A 23,975-nucleotide genomic window follows, 5' to 3' on the forward strand; every position below is an offset into this window, starting at 1 on the left:
ATGCTCTTCATCACAATTTGCTACTCCCAACCACACAAGTCAAAGGTTAGCAGTAACATTGCCGCCATTTATTAGACTCTGTATTCACATCTGTTTCTTCTTGATGAAATGATATATGTATATGTAAGCTAAATCTCAATCTACCAATTTCTGAGCAAAGTAAAGAAGGTCACACACTTTTAGCAATATACCCAATAGTAGTAGATCTGCCAATGCTGCTGCTGAACCATATCAGCCACTCCTTTGTAACTGTAAAAGCCACTGTGTTGTTCAATCCAAGTGCTTGATGACTAAAATTAACACCCAATTTCTCTCCTGCTAAAATTAGATTTCCCTGCACATAATATTAAGTTTCAATATGTGGTTGCAGATTGCTTCACTTGATTCAGTATGATCATCATAGCAGCAAATAGTGCTCTTGTTCTTGTGTTCTTCATTCCTGGCTCATTGTCTACATGAATCAGCCAACATTGAGATCACCTGCATATTTTTTAGCTCACAGTTTGATTCGAAGTTGTAGGCAAAAAACTTTTCACAAGTAGCCTTTTATAACACACCTTTTACGCTTGCTTTTCAGAGAACTTGATGATGATGGATTTGTGTGCCAATTCCTTTTTCTTTGGTTGATGAACCAGTTATTGATCTGCTTTAGCTGTAATCCCGTTTCCTCCACCAATTGTGCTTTATCGTCCTCCTGTGAATCAAGAGAAGAGAATATGGTAAACAAGGCTGCCGTGAATATGACAAGATTGGAGAATACAGTGAAAGATACAACTGATACAATGTCATGGAAGTTATCTTCACAAGATGAAGGAGAATGAATGACAAGCTAACATACTGTTGGATATGGCCATTTAGAGTGGGACTGCCACCAAGCCTTCAATGTAGAAGTGCTATCCCCAGGGAGTTTTCCAGCTCTTCTCTTACGCAGAATCTCTTCTCTGACATCTACAATCTTCTCCTTGTAACCCTAAAAGTCAAAGATTAAGTCAAAGATTTGATCAACAGACATATACATGAACTATTGAAGAGCCAAATATCGATAGACATTTTACCTGTTTCAGCTCATGCTTCAGCTCCTGCCTAACACGTTCCATCAAGGATCTCTCACTGTCGGTTGGCACAAGAGGGCCAAATCCCATGCTGTCTGGACCATCCAAGCTTCCATCCAACAGGTTTGTCTCACTGTCAACCTGGTCATCATCATCATCATCAGACATAGTTGCACCTGTACCTTCACCAGGAGAGACACCTGTTGCATTTGGCACAATTGAACTCTCATGATCTTTGTCAATACTCAACCATTGAAACATTTTAGATAGTTTTAAATGAATAAAATTGAGCAGCCATGCTCCAAGCAGACACACAAGTTTAATCTTATAAAAAATATAGCAATTTTGGCATGATCATATGATATAATCTATTACAAAATTTTGCAATACTATGTTGTTTTCATATAAATTAGATTGGTCATAGAAATGCCAAAGATGCCATTTCATAAGAGCTCTCTAAAGACATTATTGATACTGCTCTGTTATAGTAATATGTTGTGTCCCAATTCAAATATATTGTTTAAATTTATCATGACTCGGGCCTGATGAGCTAACTGGCCTATCAACTTCGTTTAGTCTAAATCACTGACCAAAATGATTAAGCTGAAGTTGATAGTAGTACACTCATCAGACCCTTATAAGCCAATCTTAATCTTGCCCATTTTCGATGTGGGACTAATCAAAGGTGTTACAATCACCATGCCCAAATGCTAGGTCAGCTATGATACCAAATATCATGACTCGGGCCTGATGAGCTAACTGGCCTATCAACTTCGTTTAGTCTAAATCACTGACCAAAATGAAGTTGATAGTAGTACACTCATCAGACCCTTATAAGCCAATCTTAATCTTGCCCATTTTCGATGTGGGACTAATCAGAGGTGTTACAAAATTAAAGACGATAGGTTTGAAGCTAAGTTAAACATTACATATGAGAATATCTTTAAAGCTTTTGGAACAACAGGTTATTATATTGACTCATTTGAAAAATCTTGGTAAAACAAAGTAAAGTACTTGGCTTATTGAACATGTTAGATTTGGGCTTAAGAAGGTACTTTTGGTTTTATGAAAATAGAACATTTGATTATTAGAATTTAGAAGTGTGTTTTCTTGTTTTCCTAACTCAGATATTGTTGTTTTATATTAAAAAAGAATCAAAATTTAAGATAGTATTATAGAAGTCCTGCCATCTACAATTCAGTTCACAATCCAATCCAGGATAAAGCTTTCTCTTTTGGAACAATCCCAATCCCAACAACAATGATATGAAATACATTGGATATTCTAGAATCTAAAAATCCAATCATAATTTGTTTGTTCTCTTATTTGGCTGCCTAATTATATTGCTAACTAATCATCACATTAGAATCTAACAGTCAAAACTTACCAAATTTCAGACCAAATACTAGCATAAGCTCAGCAGAATCATGAACACTTTAATTACAGAATAATTATATTTTACTTGTAATTGATTGCCATGTTATGGCATGAGGACATGCCAACATTTTTCTAGCATGGTGGCACGATATTGTCTTGCACTGTTTGGTTTTCTACGTTCCAACCAACATGAGCCAAAAAAAATGGTACTTGTCGGCTGTAAAATGAAGCTTCTTTATTATTAGTGAATGTTACATAAATCTCAGGAATAACTGTTATAGTATATAGTAGCTGCTCTGAATTTTTCCAAGAAAGAGTATTTGCCTTCATGTATATTGAGTTTGAGCTTTTAATCCATGTAAATATAAATTGTTTCACTAGAAATGTAATGCTTTTCAAAACAAGAATGCGAAGGGAACCTGTTAGGCTTTGAAGTGCTTGCTCAAGCTCCCAACAAGCCATCACTGCTTCCATGGCATGAACACGGACATGCTGCTGTAGTTGTTCTTTGAAGGAGCAAAGTAGCAAGACATAATGTGTCTGACGAAAACATTAAATGTTTCAAAGATTAGAAAATTATACTCAAATAACAACAACAATAACCAAAGTCTATCATATGAACCACAAGAAAATCTCAAAATTTGTGAATTCTCAAGTGAAGAATGCTTGAAGATGCAAGAAGAAAATAAAAGTGATTATTATACAGTTAAATAGTTGGAGATAGAAATTTGTTATGCTATCAATCTGTCCGCATCATGGAGTCTAATAACTTTCAGCATATTCATGAAACAAACTTACATGCATATCACTTAATCTCGCCCTAGTAAAATCTGGGTTCAATGCGACAAATCTTTGCAATGCATAAAATGCAAGTATCTATTCCTGGAGCTTATATGGTGTGACAATGGGCACATGAAGTAGACAAGTGATCACAGATCTTCCTCTCAGTGTTGGGAGCTGTGTCTTTTTTGGAAATTTAAGTACAATTACTGTCTTTTTGGAAAGACATCATTCTAGCCATAAATTGAATTTATTGAAGAAAATTAAAGCTATGTTATAACTTCCTGTTGGGAGGGCAGTGGATGAAGGAAATTAAAGCTTTAAGAAGGATTTTAGACATGATCGAAATTGATTGAGATAGATTTAAGTTTTGAAACATAATCTGAACAACTTGGGAAGAAGGTTAGTATACAGTCTACAACATTAGGATCCTTGAAATGAACTTATATAAGCTTATATATGCGAGTGTTGATTCTCAATATGAGTTCTCATATATTCTGTAAAGCACATATGCAATTTGCTGAAAGATCTGACATTAATATGCATGTAAGACACTCTAATGTCAAATACATCAAGGAAGAAATAATTTTCCCATGATAGAGGATGTTTCAGTCAATTGTTTGGTTGCAGTAATAACATAGTATTGTCAAGAAAAAAGGAGATAAAATCTTCAACTGAAATGAAAAAAATAAAATGGTTCTTGCTGTTTGACGAACTACTTATGAGCTTGCTCTTGTAAGAAGATCTGTGACTTTATGATGTCTCTCCTATTACATGAAATGAAACAGATGTCAGAAAGAAATTAGTCTCTGAAGTCATCTTTGAATGTTTTCGAATAAAGTGTAAATTTCAGCAGATCTTTCTCATTCTTCACCAAAAGTTTTAACATGTTTCTTCCTTCTAAGATTAGTCTCTGAAGTTTTAGTAGATCTTTCTCAGTCTAAGTTTGGCAAGAGAAGTGACAAAGTATGAAGTTCAATCATGCTACTGAAGACGATCCGAAAGAGAAAAGACAAGACTCATTTGGGGACTTCAATCTACAGAGTGCTATGGAATTCCCTTAACACGATAAGCAAATCCTTATCCGAATCAAGTCTCAACACAGAACGGAAACACTGGTCTTCCCCATCCCTAATCCCGTTCAAGAAACCAATCGAAGAACATCATTTTTTTTCCAGTAAATCATACACAAATCGAGGAAAGAAAGCCTATAAATCACAGAAACGCAGGGATAAAAGGGTTATTGAATCCAAGAAAAGCCAGATTCGAAATGAAGGAACCATTTGGATTGAGAAAAAGAGCGAAAGATTGGATTTTTCTTGCTCTGTTTTACCATGAACTGATCGAGCTCCTTGCCGTCGCCGAGTATCTGACCGCTGCTGCCGCCGCCGCCGAGCACGGAGTACTTGGACACGACTTGCTGCGATTGCGCGAGCTGCGCATCGATCCTCGGCAGCTGGTCTACGGGGGTGGCGATCCTCACGCACGCGACGTGCGCCGACAGCAGCTGCTCGCACAACGGGTGCGCCAATATCTCCGCCTTGTACCTCGCGCTCTGCCACGTCCCCTCCCCCGCAGCCGCCTCCCCGCCGGTCCTCTGCGCCAACGCCTCCGCCTCCACGAACTCCCCGCCTGAGCGCCCCCGCGCGCAGCGGGGGTCCGCCGGGATAGCAGCGACCATCACGGAGTCGCTCGAGACCGGGGCCTCGTCCTCGCTGCCGCTGCGCCGCAGGGTCGGGGGCCGGGGAAACCAATGCCCCAGCCCACCTCCGCCTCCTCCGGCTGCGACCGGTGGCGAGGAGGAGTCGACCGTGGTCTGGAGGTGGAGGAAGCTGCCGTCGGCGTAGTGGTGGCCCTGCCGCCGGAGAATTGCGCTGTTGAGCCACGTGGGTCCGCTTCCTTCGGCCATGAGACGGGGGATGTCTTTCCCGTCCTTCGCCTCCGTAGCGGCTCCAGATGTAGAGGCGGCGAGCTGACCAACGGTGGTCATGAGCACTGTCGGGCTGTCCCCACCCAGCTGCTCTTCAGCGTACTGCGGCAGCGTCAGCTCGTGGGAGAGGTGGTTGTGGAACGCCATCGCCCCACCGCCGGTGTCCTCCCCCCCAACTTAAAGCTCCCCCACGAAGCAAAGCAAGGCGATAGGTAGAGATCGCGAAGAGAAAGAAAGGGGAAGCGAAGCGACACGCAGACGTTGAAACGACAATCCTCTCTCTCTCTCTCTCTCTTCTCCAATAATTCGCGAAATCAACCGTCGATGCTGTATCCGCCGCCCTATCGGACGGTATATAATCAGCCACGTCGACGGCTCGCAGCAACAACACGCTTCAACGCCGCGGGGTTCGCATTTATTACAGCGAGCACTAACCATGGCTGAACACGTGGCGCTAATAGGTGGGAGGACCACCCGGCACGCCGGAGCCAGCCAATGGACGATCGACACTTGGACGTGTATCTTTAGTTTGTATTTTGCGCCGCCGGCTCCAACGCGATTTTTAATACTGCTTTATTATTATTATTATTATTCTTCGCCTTCTGTTGGGTGGGTTTATTAGCATTACAAGGAAATTTTCTAGGTTTAACCTAAATTAAATATTCAAGAACTAAATAAAAAACAAAGCTGAAGTTAGAAAGGAAAAGTTTGACTTAGACATTAAGCAATGTCTAACAGTAGAGAAATCCAAACATGATAGTAATTTTTAATGGCTAAGCTGCAAAACTCATTAGATAAAGCGTGTTATATCATTGTCATCGTATTAATATTTTAGATATAAATATTATAATTTTAATATTATAAAAAAATTAAATTGGTTAATGCATTATTCTTGTCCACATGTAAACATCATATATATTATTTAATATGATAAAAGTATATTTAATTTAGAAAATGCACGAGTTGCATTAATTGATCATACCATAATCTTTTATATATATATATATATATATATATATATATATATATATATATATATATATATATATATGGATTGCAAAATGATATGCAAATAGCCACAAAAGTTGAAAGCCTGGATACAAGCTGTAAAATGCTTTATTTCTTTTAAGGAATTGAAGATTTTACAATCTCGAATCTCTAACTTTAACTCACTCTATTCCACTAACGAACTTGTTTTTCTATAGGAAAAAAAAAGGTGAAAAAGTTCTATTTTTAATACTAAAAATAGTGTTGTTGAAAAGACATCCTGATGATTAAAATGCTATCGTGATTCACTAATTCTTATGTTCATCACCATCACGACGTTCTTTAGATTTCATCTGTTTGTAGTTTATATTCTATCACATGATTAATAATAATTATTATGATAGTTTCATTTTAAAACTAAAAAGAAGATTACTATTTATGATCCTTTTATTATTTATAATATTATTTTATAATTTTTTTAATAATTCAAGACTATTATTTTCGAAACGAACATAAATATTATTTTTATCCTCATCTTCTTTTCCTTTTCTTCCTTCAAGTATCAAGCTGGGGTGAGCAAAGTCAAATGATATGGAGCAACATTAGAGTACTAACTAATAAAGCGTTAACGATGGTAGGATGCATAGGCGAGAGTTGTGAGAAAGAAAAATAATAATAAAATCAAAATTGATAGGACTATAAATAGTAAAATATTATTTTATTAATTCTTAAGAGTTTATGAATAGTAAAAAAGGGGTTTTAAATAGTAAGCTATAGTAAAAATTAGGTCATTGTAGCATAAAGTTTATAATAATTAAGGCACATTTTATTATAAAATTTTGTAGAACGAAGAATGCAACTCAGACTTTCTATTTTACCTAAAAAATTAATGTCTATAGTGACTAATTAATATAAATAATTTTATATTTTTCAAAGAAATAAATATTATAAAATCAATTTACCTACTAAAGCTCGTATTAATTGGTTTTTATACAATAGTGACTCTCTATAGGAAAAATTAATTAGGGATATTTTTTATAAATTTTAATATTAGCTTCATATTTCAATTTTTTTTTAATTCCTTGAATCGATTCCTTGAAATATTAGCTTCATATTTCAACTTTCTTCTTCATCTTATAAGAAAGATTATAAATGAGTTATAATATGAGGGATGACTAGAAAGGAATCACCAAAGAGGAGGGGTAAAATAGAAAAAAGAAAAGAATAATGTAATCATCCTATTTAATGTAAAATTATAAAATAAATCTAAAAAATCTAATATAAATCAATTAATAAGGAGTTTTTTTTGTTGAAGTAAATGGCCCAAATTGTAATATGAGGTATGATTCGTAATCGACAACGGTGGCTACCTTAGCAGATCGAAGACGAAGGCCACCTCCCCGTTAAGTGAGGACCACACGAGCGACGTGGGCCCTGTTAATCTGCATAAGGGCTCTAGTCCCAATGTGGTCCCCAGAGCTCAGGTGGTTGTCAATGATGCCACGTTGTTTGGGTGGAGGAGCATTCCCTGATTCCATTATCATTTCACGTTGGTTTGAGAGAGAGAGAGAGGGGCAGGCATCATTATGGCTGCTATGTGATATAGTGATCGTGAAGAGCTTCACTTAAACGATATCAATGCAACCAAAGTGAAAAACACTAATCTCAAAACAAACACTTCTCTTAAACAATATCACACGCTACGTTAGATCTTTATCCATCACGGTGATAAAGCGGTTGTTATAAACAACATGGTTATGAGATGCTTGTTTTAAATGATATCACTACAACGAAGAAAAAAATATTAATCTCAAAGCAAGTCATATGTCACATGACTCGTTATCATGAATTTAGTTAGAATAGTTTAAGTTGTGAGATATCTTTATGTTATTCAATCAGAAAGAGTCAACCTAGTTATGACGTCTCTTAAAGGATTTGTAAAGTTTGAAAGTGAGCAATAAATAAGTCCTGATGTTTTATGAAGAGAACAAATTTATAAGTAATTCAGTAAATGCTCGGTGTACAAGAGAGAAAAGAGAGAAAAAAAAATAAGAATTTTAGAAAGCAAACGAATAATTATAAATCTGCAAACGATTGCTCACTGGGTGTCAGACACGCTGGCAAGTTCCCGTAAGCTTAACATGTGAATTTGTGAATTCAATCAATGCCCAACATTACCCCAAACCCTCATCCAGCTCAGTGCTATCCTAGGGGTTCTAGGGTACTGAGATGGTTGATATTTTACTTCACATTGTAGCTTATAGAAAGCAATTTATGACACATGAAAATTAGGTCATTTTGAGATAGTTTTATCCATTCTAGTGAGGGGCCACTTTGCAATCTTATAAATTATTTCTGCTTATAGTGTTTAAGCAAAACACACAAAAACAAGATAAAATACACTATTAAAACATATGTATAAGCAAACAAAAGCGATGAACGATATGTATTGTAGGTGCACGATAATCGTTCATTATATTCTCCCCCAATTAAACTATCAACATTCTTATCGACACTTGTTGGTAGGCTTTGATAGTAATTTATTCAGGTCACAAGGCATCTTCAGGCTCCCAATTGTCTTCTATTCGAGGAAGCTTTTGCTACTTTACTAAGTACATAAGTAGCTCTGCTATATTGAATAACTTTATCTTGTGATTCGCTAAAATGGTTTTAACTCACGTTTTATATGAGGCTTTAATGAGGGCAACCGAGTTGGAATATTTTAGGAAGTATCTTGCAGATCTAAGTGGTATGCTTTCAAGTTGTGTGAAAGATATTATGAATTTTGAGGCATACTTATAACTATAACTTATAGGAGATATTGCCTACCCTACTAATAATTATGAAGGGTCTTTCATACTTACGCATAAGTACCTTATGTACTTTATACCTAAAGAACTAGAGTGATGTTGGTTAGAGTTTCACCATCACCAAATCGTCGATTTAAAATTCCTGAAGTCGTCTTTCCAAATTTGTCCACTTTTTTATCTTTTTGGCTACTTTCTCCGAGTCTAAGCAATATCTGTATTTTTGTGTCATTCCTTTGTAAAGTGATATACTGACATACTACTCTTAGTATAATCAATCTTTAAGGTGTAAGAAAGCGAAAGCTATTATCCCGTAATGATCTGAATGGGCTCTTGTTGGATGCAAGCTCTACTGCAAGTTATAGGAGAATTAGGTTATGTCCAATAGCTTTACCTAATCTCATTGGTTGGTACTCATATAGTGTCAAAGATATTATTTAAGGAGTGAATTATTCTTTTAGTTTGACCATCTGTTTGAGGGTAGAAGCTTGTGAAGAAGTATAACTTATATCCCAATAATTTGAACAACTCAATCTAAAATTATCCCAAGAATCATGTATCTCAATCACTGATGATATTATGTGGCTCTCCAACATTTTACCATATTTTTCATCATCAACTTGACCACCTCCTCCATTGAGTAGGGCCACAACAATAAATGTTGTATATTTTGAAAATTGATCGACCACAAAGAGTATCAATCTAAGTTCCCCTATTGTTGGCAAACTTGATATGAAGTATAAAAAAACTCTCTCACGATCTTTCTAATATAGGCTCTCTCCTATATTAAGAGCCCTTATGAGCAATGTAATCCTAGACATGAGTTCCACCATGACTTCATAGAGGTGTTGCACAGAGTCTTTAGGGTCTTCCGTCAATCGATCTACTCGGGATTCAACCTTATCGATCCAAGATTTCACCTCATCTTATGAGTTCTCTGTCCCAAGAAGCCTTTATTGGCTTTAGTAGAGTTCATCTAAACTCGCCTCAAAAATATCAAGATAGGTTTCCACAATTGTAAGCCTCTCCTTATGACTTCTTTTCTCAATTAGTGCTCCATATTTCATTTTCATTGCTCGTAAAGAATGTTTAAATTTTTGCTCATTTTATTCACTACAACACTTCTCTTAAGTGACTCTAATAGCTTGAGAGTGAGTTTACACTTGCATTCCACCCGTGGTTGTTTGGGGCAATGGTTAAGCTTGTCTCATCTTGCTTAATTCGTTACAATATTTTGCCATGATGAGATTGCAAATCCTTTACTATTTGCTCGAATTACTTACTCATTATGATATTATAATATCATAGACTTAACTAGAGTGACCTAAGTCATGAGGCAACCTTGCGTTATTCGTCCACAAAGGGTCAACCTAGCTGCAACCTCACTAAAGTCTTGAAGGACTTGTAAAAGAGCAAATTAATTAGTTCGAAAGTGAGCAATGGATGAGTTCCAATGTCTCATGAAGAAAGCAACCTTACAAGTAATTTAGTAAACATTTGATGTATAAGAGAAAAAAAAAAAAAAGGAGAAAACAAGGACTTTGAAAGGCAAATGAATATTTATAAGTTCTCAAACGATTGCTCACCGGGTGATAGGCACGTTGGCAAGTTCATATAGGCTTAACATGCGAACTTGTGAATCTAATCAACGCCCAACATTATCTCAAACCCCCATCCAGCCAGGTGCCAACCTGGGATTTTTTGGATACTAAGATGGCTGATGATTTTCTACGCACCACAACCTATAGAAAATAGGTTATGACAAGTGAAAAAAGGGTTATTTTAGGATAATTTTATCTATTTTGGTGAGCAATTATTTTACAATCTTATAAATTATTCTTACTTATAGTTTTTTAATAAAATATAAAAAATAAGATAAAACACGCTAGCCAAACATATATACAAGCAAACAAAAGTGATAAATGATCCATTGACGAAGATGTTACGGATGCATAATAATCATTTGTGACAATACATTAGGTATTCTTTATCCAACATGGTAGTATAACAATGATGGTTACAAACAAACTGACGTGAGATATTTCTTTTAAACGGTATCACTATGATGAAAAAGAAAAACACTAATCTCAAAGCAAGTCAAGCGTCATACTTTACGTTAGGTCTTTATCCATGATGATGATATAACGACTATTACAAATAAATTGTCATGAGATGCTTCTCTTAAACGATATCATTGCAACGAAGAAGAAAAAGACTAATCTTAAAGCAAGTCATGCACCACACGTTGCGTTAGGTCTTTATCCATCACGGTGATACGATGACTATTACAAACAAACCAGTATGAGATACTTCTTTTAAATAAATATCACTGCAACGAAAAAGAAAAACAATAATCTCAAAGCAATTGTTGCACCACGCACATTAGCTCTTTATCCATCACGGTGATATAGTGGCTGTTATAAACTGCCACGACATCGTGTGGAGGAGGGGAAGAAGCGTTCTTTTAGGTTGGGGTATGATCGTGAATAAGCTGGAACGTCGAGGACAGATAATTAAGGTGACTTTCAAGCGTCCCGTTGCAAAACGATTGGATTCTTTTGGTTCCTCATTTGCTTACCTTCTTTTCCCATTGGTCAACCGCCGACGTGTCCCGGGGCCCCACGTATTATTATAATTTTATTTAATATGCACCCTAATCATACGTGCAGTAGCATTATGTGATTTGTATAATATATACAAGTAGAACAGTCACAGTATGTCAAAGCAAAAAATATATTCTTTGCACACATGTTTCTCAACAATATTAGTAATTACTGTAGACAAATAAATAGTTTAAGATGCATAATAATGTTTGCATCATTAGTATGGGATTTTTTAAATTTTTCTACATCAACTTAGATGGATAGTAAATTGTGTCAAATTTAACTAGTGAAAAATTAAATTAATTGAATTATATATACATATATTATTTTATTATATGGCTTGAATTCTCGTTGTGATAAGACATGCTTTGCATAAATTTATAGTATAGATTGTTGCCTTATCCTTTTGAATCACTAGTGATGCTGAATCAACTCGAGACTGTCTTGTTTGATATTTTCCAAGTCAAGTCCTCCTTCCCCAGTCTTCATCATTTATGTATTCTTTTTGAACAGGTGTGATTCTACCACCTTGCAATGACCAGCGTCAAACTATTCAAGTACTGAAACAAGAGGGAGGCGGGGAGGAATTCATATTCTTTCCTCACCAGTCTCTCTCTCTCTCTCTCTCTCTCTCGCCTTGCTAAAAGACTCTGCCACTCACATGCACCTGTGAAGCACAAAGCAAAAAGTAAAAAGGAAGCAGATGTGTGTCAATATGTGTGTGTGAGTGTGTATTGTGTGCATTACTTTCATACCACCAAGGTTTGCTGTCTTATGATTGAGGAGGACATGGGAGACCAAACCTTAAAGCTCTGCCCTTTCCCCTGGGCATGCAGTGAAGGAGGAGCTTCTCTGGACATCAGCTAGTAGAAGGGCTGGAGCTGATGGCAATACTTGAAGCAGGACAATTCTCTTATGAGTGGGATGGAAGGATTCTGATACCTTATGAAACTGACCTTCTGAGCCAATCCCAGAAATGGCCTCTGCTGAAAGCAGCTCTTGCACTTGTTTCTAGGGCACACCATCTGTTAAGTTTCCTTTTCCTGCTACTGTTTTTTAGAGGCTGCAAAATTGCAGTGGCAGTGCCTCAGAACAGCAAAAACATGCATAGTTTCAAACAGTGGTAAGTCTTTTCAAATTGCATCATGGAAAACAAGCAAGAAACAGTACTCCTCATATAATCAATAAATATAATATCTTATTCTTATTTATTTCTCCATTTGAACTATAATCAGACATGCCTCTGTTTATAGACTCCAAAATTAAGTTGTTAAGACTTTATCCAGGAGATATGTTTTTCTACACAACCTTTCCCGTGAAACAAATTGTAAAAAAAACCAATAAAAAATATTTAACACAAACATCATTATAGAACAGAATCAACCAGGAAAAGTCTGCTAAGCTGTGAAGCTTGTAACCTGAGCAATGAATTATAATGTGATGTTTGAATTCCCCTTTTTCTTTGAGATGCAGGCAGTCTCAATCTCATCCATTTTGTCCATCATTGTCTGTCCATTTATTTACCTACTTATTAGTTTGTGATCATCCTCCTCTGTTTGAAGAACAACCTCTCACCTAAACTTTCAAGCAACACCCTGATGTTCTAATGGCCAACCTTTGTGGTTTGGACTGAAACCTCAACAGTTCTCCATTTGTTTGGCATGCCCCATTGCTCAAAGAAAGCTCACTTCAATGATGAGATTCCTTCTTCCTATCATTGTTCCTGTAGGAATGCTTCTTGGGATGTCCAAACAAAGCAAAGGAGAGTAGAATGTGTGGTTGGAGAGAATTGCTTCTAAGGTTGGACATGCATTGGTCCAGTGGCATCTCTGACCAATTCTCTATCTTCCAAGCCAACAACCACTTCCACCTCACATTTATGTGGTGTCCAAACAAGATGTAAGCTTCCAACATAATGCCAGCTGGCTTAAATCCAAAATTTGGTCCCGTGAAGTACTGTAGCATGAGACATCCGAACCGAGGTAATCCAACACATGATTACTCCGGAAGGAAAACATGTGGCTGAATGTGATCGATATTTTGTTGCATTACATGGGCTCAGCAGCTGCAACCAAAGTCCCAGTATTTTCCCACATGATTAGCTTCACAAACACTCTTAATCGGCACAATTGTTCAACAGAGAGATTGCTAGTATGAACAATTTTTTTAGGACAAATCAGGCAAAAAAAAATTATGCTTGATTTCAGGTGGTTCAAAGATTAGGAAGTAAACAGCATGCAGTAAATGTCTCCGAACATGCTCCTAAAAGGATTTTAGTACGTTAAGTGGGTTGAACTCCTGCCTAAGACATGTTTGAATCACTTGCATACGCAGGCACTTGAAGCTTATGAGTGAGTTGATACGTCTCATATCATCAACACAAATCTTCTATCAAAGAGAGGCAAAGAGTAGTGAAGGTTTCAAACCTATTGGGCTTGGAATATGTTTGATGCAGCCATGAGGACAAGGATATCATCAAGAAGTCACTACTCTATAACAAGAATGACATTTGATGAAACACATGTTTGTCACCCAGAAGAGTTCTGTTGCTTTCAACATCAAATCCTTGCAAAATCTATCATGGGCTACAAATAATCACATCTTAAAATGTCTACAGATCTCATCCTTGAGCATATCAAAATAATTAATCTCACTTTAAAGGCAGGCAGACGATATTTCTTGCACTCATCATGCAGAGTTTGCTATTTCCAAATAACCAAACTAATACAATACAACTATTAAGAAAGAGTACCTCATCATTGAACATTTTAGTTCTTTGGTACTACCCTCATGCAAATAGTTCTGCAGGCATCAATGTTCAAATTCTTGAGGGTTCTGGAATATATCTGCAAACAAAATATAGGAAAACTTTTTCAACTATCTCCTGCTGTTTGCCGTCTTGGACTTGCTCAGATTTGCAAGCTCCTCGATCAACTTCTTTTCTTCACTGCTTAACCTCTTCGGGATCTCCACCTGCACGCGAACCAACTGATCTCCCCTGGTGTTTGCCTTTCCGAGGTAAGGAACCCCCTTCTTAGCCATTACCAGAGTTGTACCTGGCTGTGTCCCAGCTGGAATTTTTAGATCCACCAATCCATCCACTGTTGGGACCTTCATAGTGGTTCCTAAGATGGCATCAATGTACGATACCTTGCACGTATAAAGAATGTTGGTTCCATCCCTCTTAAGCACAGGATCCGAGAGAACTTCGATAAACACGTAGAGGTCTCCAGGAGGGCCACCTCTCCTTCCAGCATTCCCCTCAGACCGGACCCTCAGCCGGCTACCAGAGTCAACTCCAGCTGGAACTTTAAGACTAATCCTCTTTGTCTTCCTCACACAGCCATCCCCTCTACAGGTGTTGCATGGGGTAGAGACCTCACCGGTACCATTACAACTCGAGCAAGTCATGACCTGCTGGAATACACCGAGTGGTGTCCTCACTGAAGAGACAACCTGACCTTGACCTCCACAGGTGCTGCACTTGCTTGGCTTTGTACCTGGTTTAGCACCAGAACCATCACAGGTTCCACAATTTTCTAACCTTGTAATTTCTATCTCCTTCTCAATGCCAAAAATTGCATCTTTGAAATTCAGGACAAGATTATAGCTCTCATCATCACCCTGTATAGGCCTGTTGCGAGCTGCTCTTGGACCACCCATCCCACCCATGCCTTCAAATAATGACTCAAAGAGATCAAATGGGTTGCTGAAATCCTGCATTTAATAAGAAAAAAAAAATTTAAGGAACAAGCAGAAAGTTTATTGAAAATTATCTTTTTACAGAATAAAGCCCTCCTCTAGCTGATACTCACCCCCATGCCCATGCCAGCACCTTTGAGGCCAGCTTCTCCATATTTATCATACAGAGATCTCTTTTCATCATCTGATAAAACCTGTAATATGGTGACTTTTAATGACACAGAAAATATGTATTACTGTTGCTGCTAAAACTACCAGTTTAGATAAACATATTCATGAGAAAGGGAATAATAACCTCGTACGCATTACTAATCTCCTTGAACTTCTGTTCTGCACCAGGTTCTCTAAAACACATCACAAGCAGCAATTTTGGCAAAATTACTCATAAATAAAGCTGAAAAATTCAAAAGATCATAATGAAAATTATGGTAAGTTAGTTGTGATTAATTCAAAATTAACTTGAATATCTTTTTTCTAACATAAACATTAAAAAACATGCCTATAATTTGAAATTTACTGAATCTAAAGCCATATATTTTCTGTTACTTGGATCAGCAAAGGTGCATTCTTGAGAGTTCTAGCATATTGATTGCATAAGCATGCTTAATTAGTTTACGAGTGTTTGTGAGTTATGAAGACTGTACACATCAGTTGAGTTTTATAGTATGAGAGTGTGATCAAACTTTTACCAGTAACAAAAGTGGCTGTTTATTGTTAGTAGGAGCCATTGCACCTGTTCTGTTACATGATCATTACGCTGAAATAGTTTTTTCCTCCTACCCTGATGTTGCTGAGAAACCTAATTTACATAACTTAAGAATCGACCAGCGGCAAAAAAGTGAGTGCAACTTGGCCTTTTTAACCTTTTTGTTTAATTGATAATAAAAAAAAGGAAAAACTAAAAGAAGTTATGCTGAAAACTTGCTACTGTCCCCATTCATCATTATCCTACTTCCATCTGCTATTCTTTATCTAGTTTTAGATATTGCTGTTTATTTTTTTTCCCAATATTTAATCTTATTTTCCTATTTTCACTTCTCTGTCATTTTGACAGTAAAGCATATCAGATGAGACACAATTTGGTAGAAGCAAACAAGCTTGAGATATCACAGCTAGTTTGCTGGAACACAAAACTGATCTTCCTTATCATGCATAAATTTGAAGCCTTCTACAAAGCCAGATTCCTGTCATACCAAAAGCATGCTTTATTTTCATGCATATAATGCTACACCAAAATATATGGTCCAATAACTTCTGTCAACCTTACATAAACAAATATTATGGAGTATGGACAATTTAAATAATTAATCACTAAAAAAATTTGTTGCAGAGTTTTGCCCTCCTTGCGCTCAATTGAATTTTCAGGATAGTTCACAAGATCAAAGTCTTTCTTCCTTTCTAGTTATTTTTTGTCTTTTGATGCAACTGTATTTTTCGTGTCTGAAATTAACATAGTTTTGTAAAATAAACATATTAGGTTTCTACTCACTTGTTCACATCAGGATGATAACTCCTTGCAAGCTTCCTGTAAGCTGCACAAGAAAAAGATGTCAATATACACTATAACATGTAGCTTAAATACAGATGCAAGTGTAAGAACAAAGATGTCATATTATGCCACTGTAACATGTAGCTTAAATACAGATGCAAGTGTAAGAACAAAGATGTAATAATATGAAAAAGATGTCATATTATGCCACTGTAAATGCTTGTTGGTCACAATGTGGCAGTCCCACTGGGGCCTATAAATGCAAAAGCAAGAGGACGAGAACTACAATAAGAGCAAACAACTTACAACTTTTTATTTCAGATTTACTTGCATTTCTTGACACACCAAGTACAGAATAATAATCCTGCAAAAGATGATCCCACAAGAAAGAAAAATATCAGACAAATTTGCATCGACAGAAGAACTTGCCAATCCATAATAAAATATTTCAATCTTCGTCGAACAAGAGAAATGAATAAAACAAAATCTTTCTTGTCAACAAAAGAGCTTACGGCATCAGCTCTAACAACAAGTCGTGCTGCCTTATTACGCCTATTATTTAGGCGTGGTCCATCATTAAATAGAGCAGATGAAGACACCTGGGCAAGAAAACTTGCACGCGATGACGCCAGATAGTTACCGGATGTACTGCAAATAAACAAGAAATCAGTGAGATGGAAACACTAAGATCAGAATCTCACACCAACGGTAGCATACATAACAATTGCTTTTCTCAATTTACTTAAGATCAACTTCTTATGATAATTTCTAGAATCTTTTAAACATATTTGCAAATTACACATTTTTCAGGGATCAGTTTTCACCAGATCAGAAAATAAAATTTGCATCATCCAGCTATGGTGTTTCGTGACAAAACTCAACTCGTTTTCAGACAGTTCAATTGAGTCTAAATTGAATATCTCAATTACTATATCCTTCATATATTATTGTCTCAAGCAATTGCCTGGGCACTTTAGATAGCACCTAGGCATATGCTCAGCGAAACCACCAGGAGCAAAGACACTCATACATAGACATATATGTAAGCATACATATTTATGCATAAGTATATTGAATATAAAATTATGCATGTATATTATACAATTATAAGTTGCTTTAATACAATAATGATATTTGTCATACATTTACAACAATTGACTGGCTATTGGAAGTCCCATGGAACATTCACTCAAGATCTCCTACCCTCTTAAGAAACCTGATTACCATCAAAGTTCAATTGAAATGAGGGGAGCTTACCCCTCAAGAAACCCTTTGTGTCTCCAAGAAATGTCAGAGGCTTGATTTTATCGAAGTAAAACATTGAATACCAAATAAAATTCTTCAAATTTCTTTCTTAGTTCTAGGCAGTAAAGTGACAATGTAATGCTTTTTATTACCCAAAGAATTTCTCATAAATGGTCATCACAAACTTAAATACTTTAATTCTTAAACTTGATAAAATAATTAGATATACTTTGATCATATTTGGACTATGAAATTTTCTAACTGCTGAGCACGAGATCATTTTCTTCCCTTTTACTAAGGATTTTCTGATTTTTCATTCTTATTTTTCCTTATTAATGTCCAAATCAAGAAGCTAAAACTCAACCTAACACCACTAAAATGTTGAAACAATTAATTACAACCATCAGTTGAAATGGAGACCTCAAAGGTAAACACACAATGCTGATAGTGTAGCTATGAATGGATATTTGCCTGAATATGCCAACATACAAATACACATGACACAGCAAGCGATAAAAGCAATGAGAAGTGTCGGCTAGTCACTGATATGTGAACCTATCATGAAAACTTAACTGACATTTAATGTTAATCACAAAAATGAAAATATGATGGTTCTTCGGTATTAATAAATATATTTCAAATTAGATTTAGGAATCTGATTGACAATTTCGCTTTGAATAATTTTTTAAATAAATCATTATGTTGAAACAAATCCTATGGTTACATTTCAGGAAATACCAACAAAGGTTTTTGTTTGAGAATACTGGTGTAAACTAGTATTGCACATGCCTCTATACAACAGTTAGAAGATCAAGAATAAGAAAGAAAACATGAGGATAAAAAAGATGGTATAGGACTCTTAGCTATATGTTTTCCTTATTCAACAAAAGAATAAGGCCAGCTCTCTACTATACGAATTCGAGTAACCAACATGCTGAAGATAGACTACATGCATATATATGATATTCAAGACTTCACAATCATCTGTAATAAGATAGAATGACAGAAAAATAGTGTGTAGCATACCTAAAAGGTATAGTTTGAATACAGGAATTGATAATGATGTGGAGAATAAAAAGAAGTCATCAACAAATGCATTGCAAATAAATACCACATTGCTTCTTCGGACATAATATAGCAAGATGAAACACCAAAGCTTACCCGGTTTGAGGCATCAGCACCCTGTTCGTAAAATGACAGCCCTTAGCTCCTGAAGATACATTTCTACATATTGCTTGTGGTTGGGTTCCCAGCTGAGGTACTGAAGTACCTCTACATGGTACAGTTGTCATCGGACTGATGTAGTGAGGAGAAGACAGGGTCAGCCTTCTATTTTTCTCTCTGCAATGGCAGATAGGATTATCAACTTTTTGGTATCACTAAGAGAACAAAAGTAACAAAGATAACAAGATCACAACCCTATTATTTGTTTCATAATCTACTCATTTTTCCTTCCCAAGTAAAAAGAAGAGTTATTTTAGATGCCCTACAAAGTTTGTACCTGTCAAGCTCCACCAATGCCCTCAGGCAACTGTTATATAATCTACGAACATTAAATGTTCCAGCTTTAAGTAGTTTCTGTATCTAGTCATGAAACAACAGACCATGAAATTCCCAGGGTGCAAAGCCTTTCTCATCTAATAGGTCAATTTATACCATGTACCAGGAGACCCTGGTAAAATCTAGAATTTAAAACCAAACCAGCTGCTTGGAAAGAAATCTAGACTTTCAACCAATCAATTCCCTGATAGTAAAATTTTTAGCAGCCTGGATTCTTAACCTAGCCACGGACTAACCCATATGCATCCGCCTCTCCAGTCACTCCATTCCAATAGATTCCCCGTCTCAATTGCCCCAAAAACAAATCTTTAATGAATTTCCTTCAAAAGATACCTCTACCTCTCCGACCAAACAAGAAATTGATCGAATATAACAAGACCCTAGCAAACTACAAACGAATCGTGTCCAAAACACGGAACCCAGTTAAAATCGCTCACCAACACGACTAAGACGATTCAAACATTGACCCGAGAAGAAGGATTCTTGCTTCTCGCGCACGAAAGGCGGAAAAAGGATAAACCAAGCTAAGAGACCACCAAACGCCCTCGAACCAATTCGAGACGGCAATCCCGCGAGGAGACGGAGGGCTTATTCTCACCTGAACCGACGGCGAAGAGGATCTGCTTCTCCCTTCCCCTCTCGGGGAGGGTAACGAGTCCGACGAGGTGTTCTGCTCGTGCGAATGCGATAAGAGACGGAGGAAGTGAGATCGAGGGCACGAGGCGAATAAATTGATGCGAGTCGACGGTCTGGATCTCGCCCAGTACGTGCCTTAAATTAAAGAGCAGCCGTCGGATCGGATCGAACGGTTATCAGATGCAGTGCGACCGCAACCAATCAAGGACCGTCCATGTATAATCATCAAGGGTTGGTGATGTGTGTGTGTGAGTGGAGACAACATTTCTGCACAATCAGATTAACCTCGAATTCAGGTTTATGAAAGACAAATCAATAAATAGGATTTGAGTAAAATGTGATGGATACAACATCTAGCATCAACATGTTTGAGGATCACAAGAGTTGAACACACAAGTCAGCATCCATTGGTTATATTGCAACCATGAAAGATTTCACTGCCACTCCAAATCAAGAAACTATAGAGGAAAAGTCCTTTAAGGACAGTGGACAAATAAGAGAGTCGAGCAGATCAACTGAGATGGAATTTACATGGAGAATCACCAAGGTCGAGATAAATGGCTAGTTTTACTGTAAAGAAAAGAAAGAAAAATCGATTTGGCATATCAACAAATAATACATTCTATAATTTCTTCTGATCCATCTCGGATGGCAGACAAATCTGTGTCCACTAAATGACTCCTATGTAAGATTCGATATATTGTTTTCTAAAGAAAAATACGGAAGTATATTTCATGGCACAAGTTCAAGTCCCTCTATAAGAGTAGTTTTCTAAGGTAAGCTGGGAGAAAGTGAAGGTGTTGCCACTTTCAGCTCTCCGCAGTCACTGATGTACACTGTTTTTAGCGGCCGATTCCACATTGTGCGAGCTATCTGAGCTCGCTCATCACCGATGAACTGTGCAAAATCATTGAATTGGCGAATCCTTTCAGCTGGCTTATACGTGGGGATCGTAGCTATGTTGGTGATGACATCCATCCCTGAAAAAAGAAGTATATGAAACATGAGTGATAATTTCTGCTGCTTATCCAACAATATCAGAAAATTAAACATAGATTCAAGTTTTAATCTAAATAGATGTTGACAATTCACTAATTCCATCAACTTGTTTGAGGAAGTTCTACAACAAAATGAGTAGTCAACTTCTATTTGACACTCCCGAGAACAATAAGGCAGCAGCACAATGTTGCAATAGAAGAATAGAGGACTTCCATGCAAATATCATAGGGTCAGCTCCAAGTTTGAAAAGAAAGAAGCACTTTCAGTTAGAGTCATTCTGAGCACGAGTTGACAAAAAATATATGATAATGATCAAAGATGGACTAACGAACACATGAATGAGGAACTGAAACTTATATATTTCCAGTTGAAAAAAATAAGGACACATTGTGTAAGAATTTCAAGTGCAAGCTGCAATCTGGTTTACCTCTCTCTGAACATACAAGCATCAAAATATATTCTTCTGTAAGGTGAAGATCTGTTCTGTAGCATCAGTCAAAAATGTTTGTTTTAATTGCTGCAGTGTGTAAATCTATCTCTTTCTCCGTTGATCATTTGATCCTAGCGGATCATAGCATAAAGCCCTCAAAGTCATGCATTATAAAAAACTAAGATCCATGTAGGCAAATGTTTTCAAGTTTTGAGCTGTTTCTATCATGTTGCCAAGAGCATATTATGGGTTTCAGCAACTTGAAAAGCAAAATCAAACTAATTGAGCCCACCGAGTCTATTTTGGACTGACTGCTTTCAGTGTCAGGCTACAAGAGACATTAGACAGAAATCACTACCAAGAAACCTCGAAATAGCCACTGTGTATATCTGCAAACAAAAACTGTGCTAAATGATTATGGTAACAAAATTTCTTGACCTCATAAGGAGACTATATATATCATCTTGATACTATTTTTAACTAAGCAAATAAAGCCAATAGCTATATGTCCCTTGATGTATCTAAAGATAAATATTCATTATGAAATTTCATAAGAAAAAAAGTGAATTGGCAGTAAGGTTTGTTGAATTCAAATTCTACTCCTACATGACAGTAAGGTTTAGTAGAATCAAAATAATTTGGTTATCTGCAATATCGACATCAAATTCTCTTTCCTCCCGAAGAATCACATTATATGTTGCAATTGTTTGTGCCAGTCATCAATATGTCTTAAATTCACACACAGCAATTTGATTCATAGAACTCTAATAACCATCTTTCCTGACGTGAGTACTATCCATGTACAGAGAACATTAAGGAACTCTTATCAAGATACTTCTCAATAGAGTAAAGCATTCAACTCCATCCAAATCTGCCAGTCAAGTTAAAATTAATTTATATGCCAAATTTGCCATTATAGCTGCCAAGTATCACAGTAAGCGTCATCAATATGCCTTAAATTCAGAGATAGCAATTTGATTCATAGAACTTAAATAACCATCTCCACTGACATGAATACCATCAAAGTACAACTATGAATTTCATAAAGATACTTCTCAATGCAGTATAGCACTCAGCTTCATCCACTCAACGCTAAGTAGTTTGATTAGCTTCAACATACTGAGGACTTGCTCTTGCATGGCAACAAGCACAGAATTTGTCATGCAGATGCATCTCACTATAATGTACCACTCTATCTTAATTTCAGAATGGATAAAGGATTTAAAAGAGTTTGTGGGTGAAAGAGAGAGGAAGAGACAACAACTTTGATTCAGTAATAATCTCAGGAGCTCTTCAAAAGATATTAAAGTTGAGTTTTTTTCTTAGGAAACATTGATCGAACAACTTACCTTCAAGCACAGTGCCAAATACAATGTTCTCGTTGTCGAGCTGCGGGCATGGTCCAGGCCCGGTCGTCACCAAGAACTCGACATTGTGGTAGTCGGGTTCAAGTTTGACGGCGTCGTCGTCGTCGTTCTCCGACAAGCACAGAGACAGAGTTCCCGGCCTCGAGTGCCTCAGCTGAAACGCCTTGGGATCGACGGTCTCCACGTTCCGCACCAGTCCCGGTGGCGGCCGAACCTCCCCCTTCTCCTTCCGCCCCTGGCGGCCGGCGACGAAGAATTGACCCTGGAGAATCTTGTGGACGAAGGTCCCCCGGTACGCGGCGGCGGCGCAGACGGCCTTGAAGTTGGCGACAGTCTGTGGGAGGAGCTTCCCGTAGAGGCCGAAGACAACGCGGCCGAGGGGCTCCGAGTCGGGGCAGGCGGCGAGGTCGAAGCCGAGAGGGCGATCAGAGGCGAGGTAGCTCGGGCAGAAGCCGAAGTCCATGAAGACGCGGTCGGTGACGATGCCGGACTGCGGCTGGGCGGGGGAAGGGGCCGGTGCGAGGGCAGGGGCGTCGGTGTCTGCGGCGCCGGGTTGGGGGAAGAGGAGGAGGGATGCAGCGGCAGCGGCGGCGGCGGCGGAGGAGGAGGAGGAGAGGAGGAAGGATCGGCGGCGGAGGAATGCATTGGGTTTAGGGCTCCGGGAGAGGTGGGCTTGGGGGACGAGGGGGCAGAGGCGGCGACGGAAGTGAGGCGGCGAGGCGGCGGCGACGGAGGCTGACGAAGCCATGGAGTTGGTATTTCCCGGCCACGTGGTCGATGAGATAACGAGTGCGGCGGAGGCCGCCCATCTAAACCGCCGAGCGGGTCAATCTATTGCCAGGCCGGTACGGTCTTTGATGAGCCGTACCTCAATCAAACCCGCTAATCCCGGCCGGGTCCGGTCCGGCATTTGTGAAATGTCCTTGTCGGGGACATGCTCTTGAGGTAATAATAGGGAAGTTGAATTATCTTAATTACCAAGTAATTTCAAGTCCTATTTTTGTTAATCAT

General features: G+C 37.8%; 3 protein-coding genes across 4 annotated transcripts; all 3 read right to left on the reverse strand.

Moving 5' to 3' along the window:
- Positions 1 to 6: 6 nt before the first annotated feature.
- Positions 7 to 5,445, reverse strand: LOC135584672 (homeobox protein knotted-1-like 13). 2 transcript variants are annotated; one of them, XM_065148887.1, is made up of 6 exons: positions 4,543 to 5,445; positions 2,849 to 2,969; positions 1,056 to 1,252; positions 839 to 970; positions 558 to 694; positions 7 to 451 (listed from the first exon to the last, which is right to left on the reverse strand). In XM_065148887.1, exons 1-6 carry the CDS (start codon positions 5,284 to 5,286, stop codon positions 445 to 447), a joined length of 1,338 nt encoding a protein of 445 aa, XP_065004959.1. In that variant the 5' UTR covers positions 5,287 to 5,445; the 3' UTR covers positions 7 to 444. The 2 variants fall into 2 exon arrangements, with proteins under 2 accessions (XP_065004959.1, XP_065004960.1); XM_065148888.1 differs by having other exon boundaries at positions 7 to 480.
- An 8,724-nt stretch (positions 5,446 to 14,169) lies between these two features.
- On the reverse strand, positions 14,170 to 20,309 carry LOC103983188 (chaperone protein dnaJ A7A, chloroplastic). The gene is made up of 8 exons (XM_009400381.3): positions 20,131 to 20,309; positions 19,134 to 19,313; positions 17,240 to 17,375; positions 17,034 to 17,091; positions 16,728 to 16,770; positions 15,534 to 15,582; positions 15,352 to 15,432; positions 14,170 to 15,253 (listed from the first exon to the last, which is right to left on the reverse strand). Exons 2-8 carry the CDS (start codon positions 19,262 to 19,264, stop codon positions 14,414 to 14,416), a joined length of 1,338 nt encoding a protein of 445 aa, XP_009398656.2. The 5' UTR covers positions 19,265 to 19,313; positions 20,131 to 20,309; the 3' UTR covers positions 14,170 to 14,413.
- A 406-nt stretch (positions 20,310 to 20,715) lies between these two features.
- LOC135636068 (peptidyl-prolyl cis-trans isomerase CYP28, chloroplastic-like) lies at positions 20,716 to 23,777 on the reverse strand. Its single transcript, XM_065147613.1, has 2 exons — positions 22,947 to 23,777; positions 20,716 to 21,148 (listed from the first exon to the last, which is right to left on the reverse strand). The coding sequence occupies exons 1-2, from the start codon at positions 23,710 to 23,712 to the stop codon at positions 20,940 to 20,942; spliced, it is 975 nt and encodes a 324-aa protein (XP_065003685.1). The 5' UTR covers positions 23,713 to 23,777; the 3' UTR covers positions 20,716 to 20,939.
- Positions 23,778 to 23,975: the final 198 nt, after the last annotated feature.

This window comes from Musa acuminata, chromosome BXJ3-4, assembly GCF_036884655.1.
Source record: "Musa acuminata AAA Group cultivar baxijiao chromosome BXJ3-4, Cavendish_Baxijiao_AAA, whole genome shotgun sequence".
In the NCBI taxonomy this organism is placed as follows: Eukaryota; Viridiplantae; Streptophyta; class Magnoliopsida; order Zingiberales; family Musaceae; genus Musa; species Musa acuminata.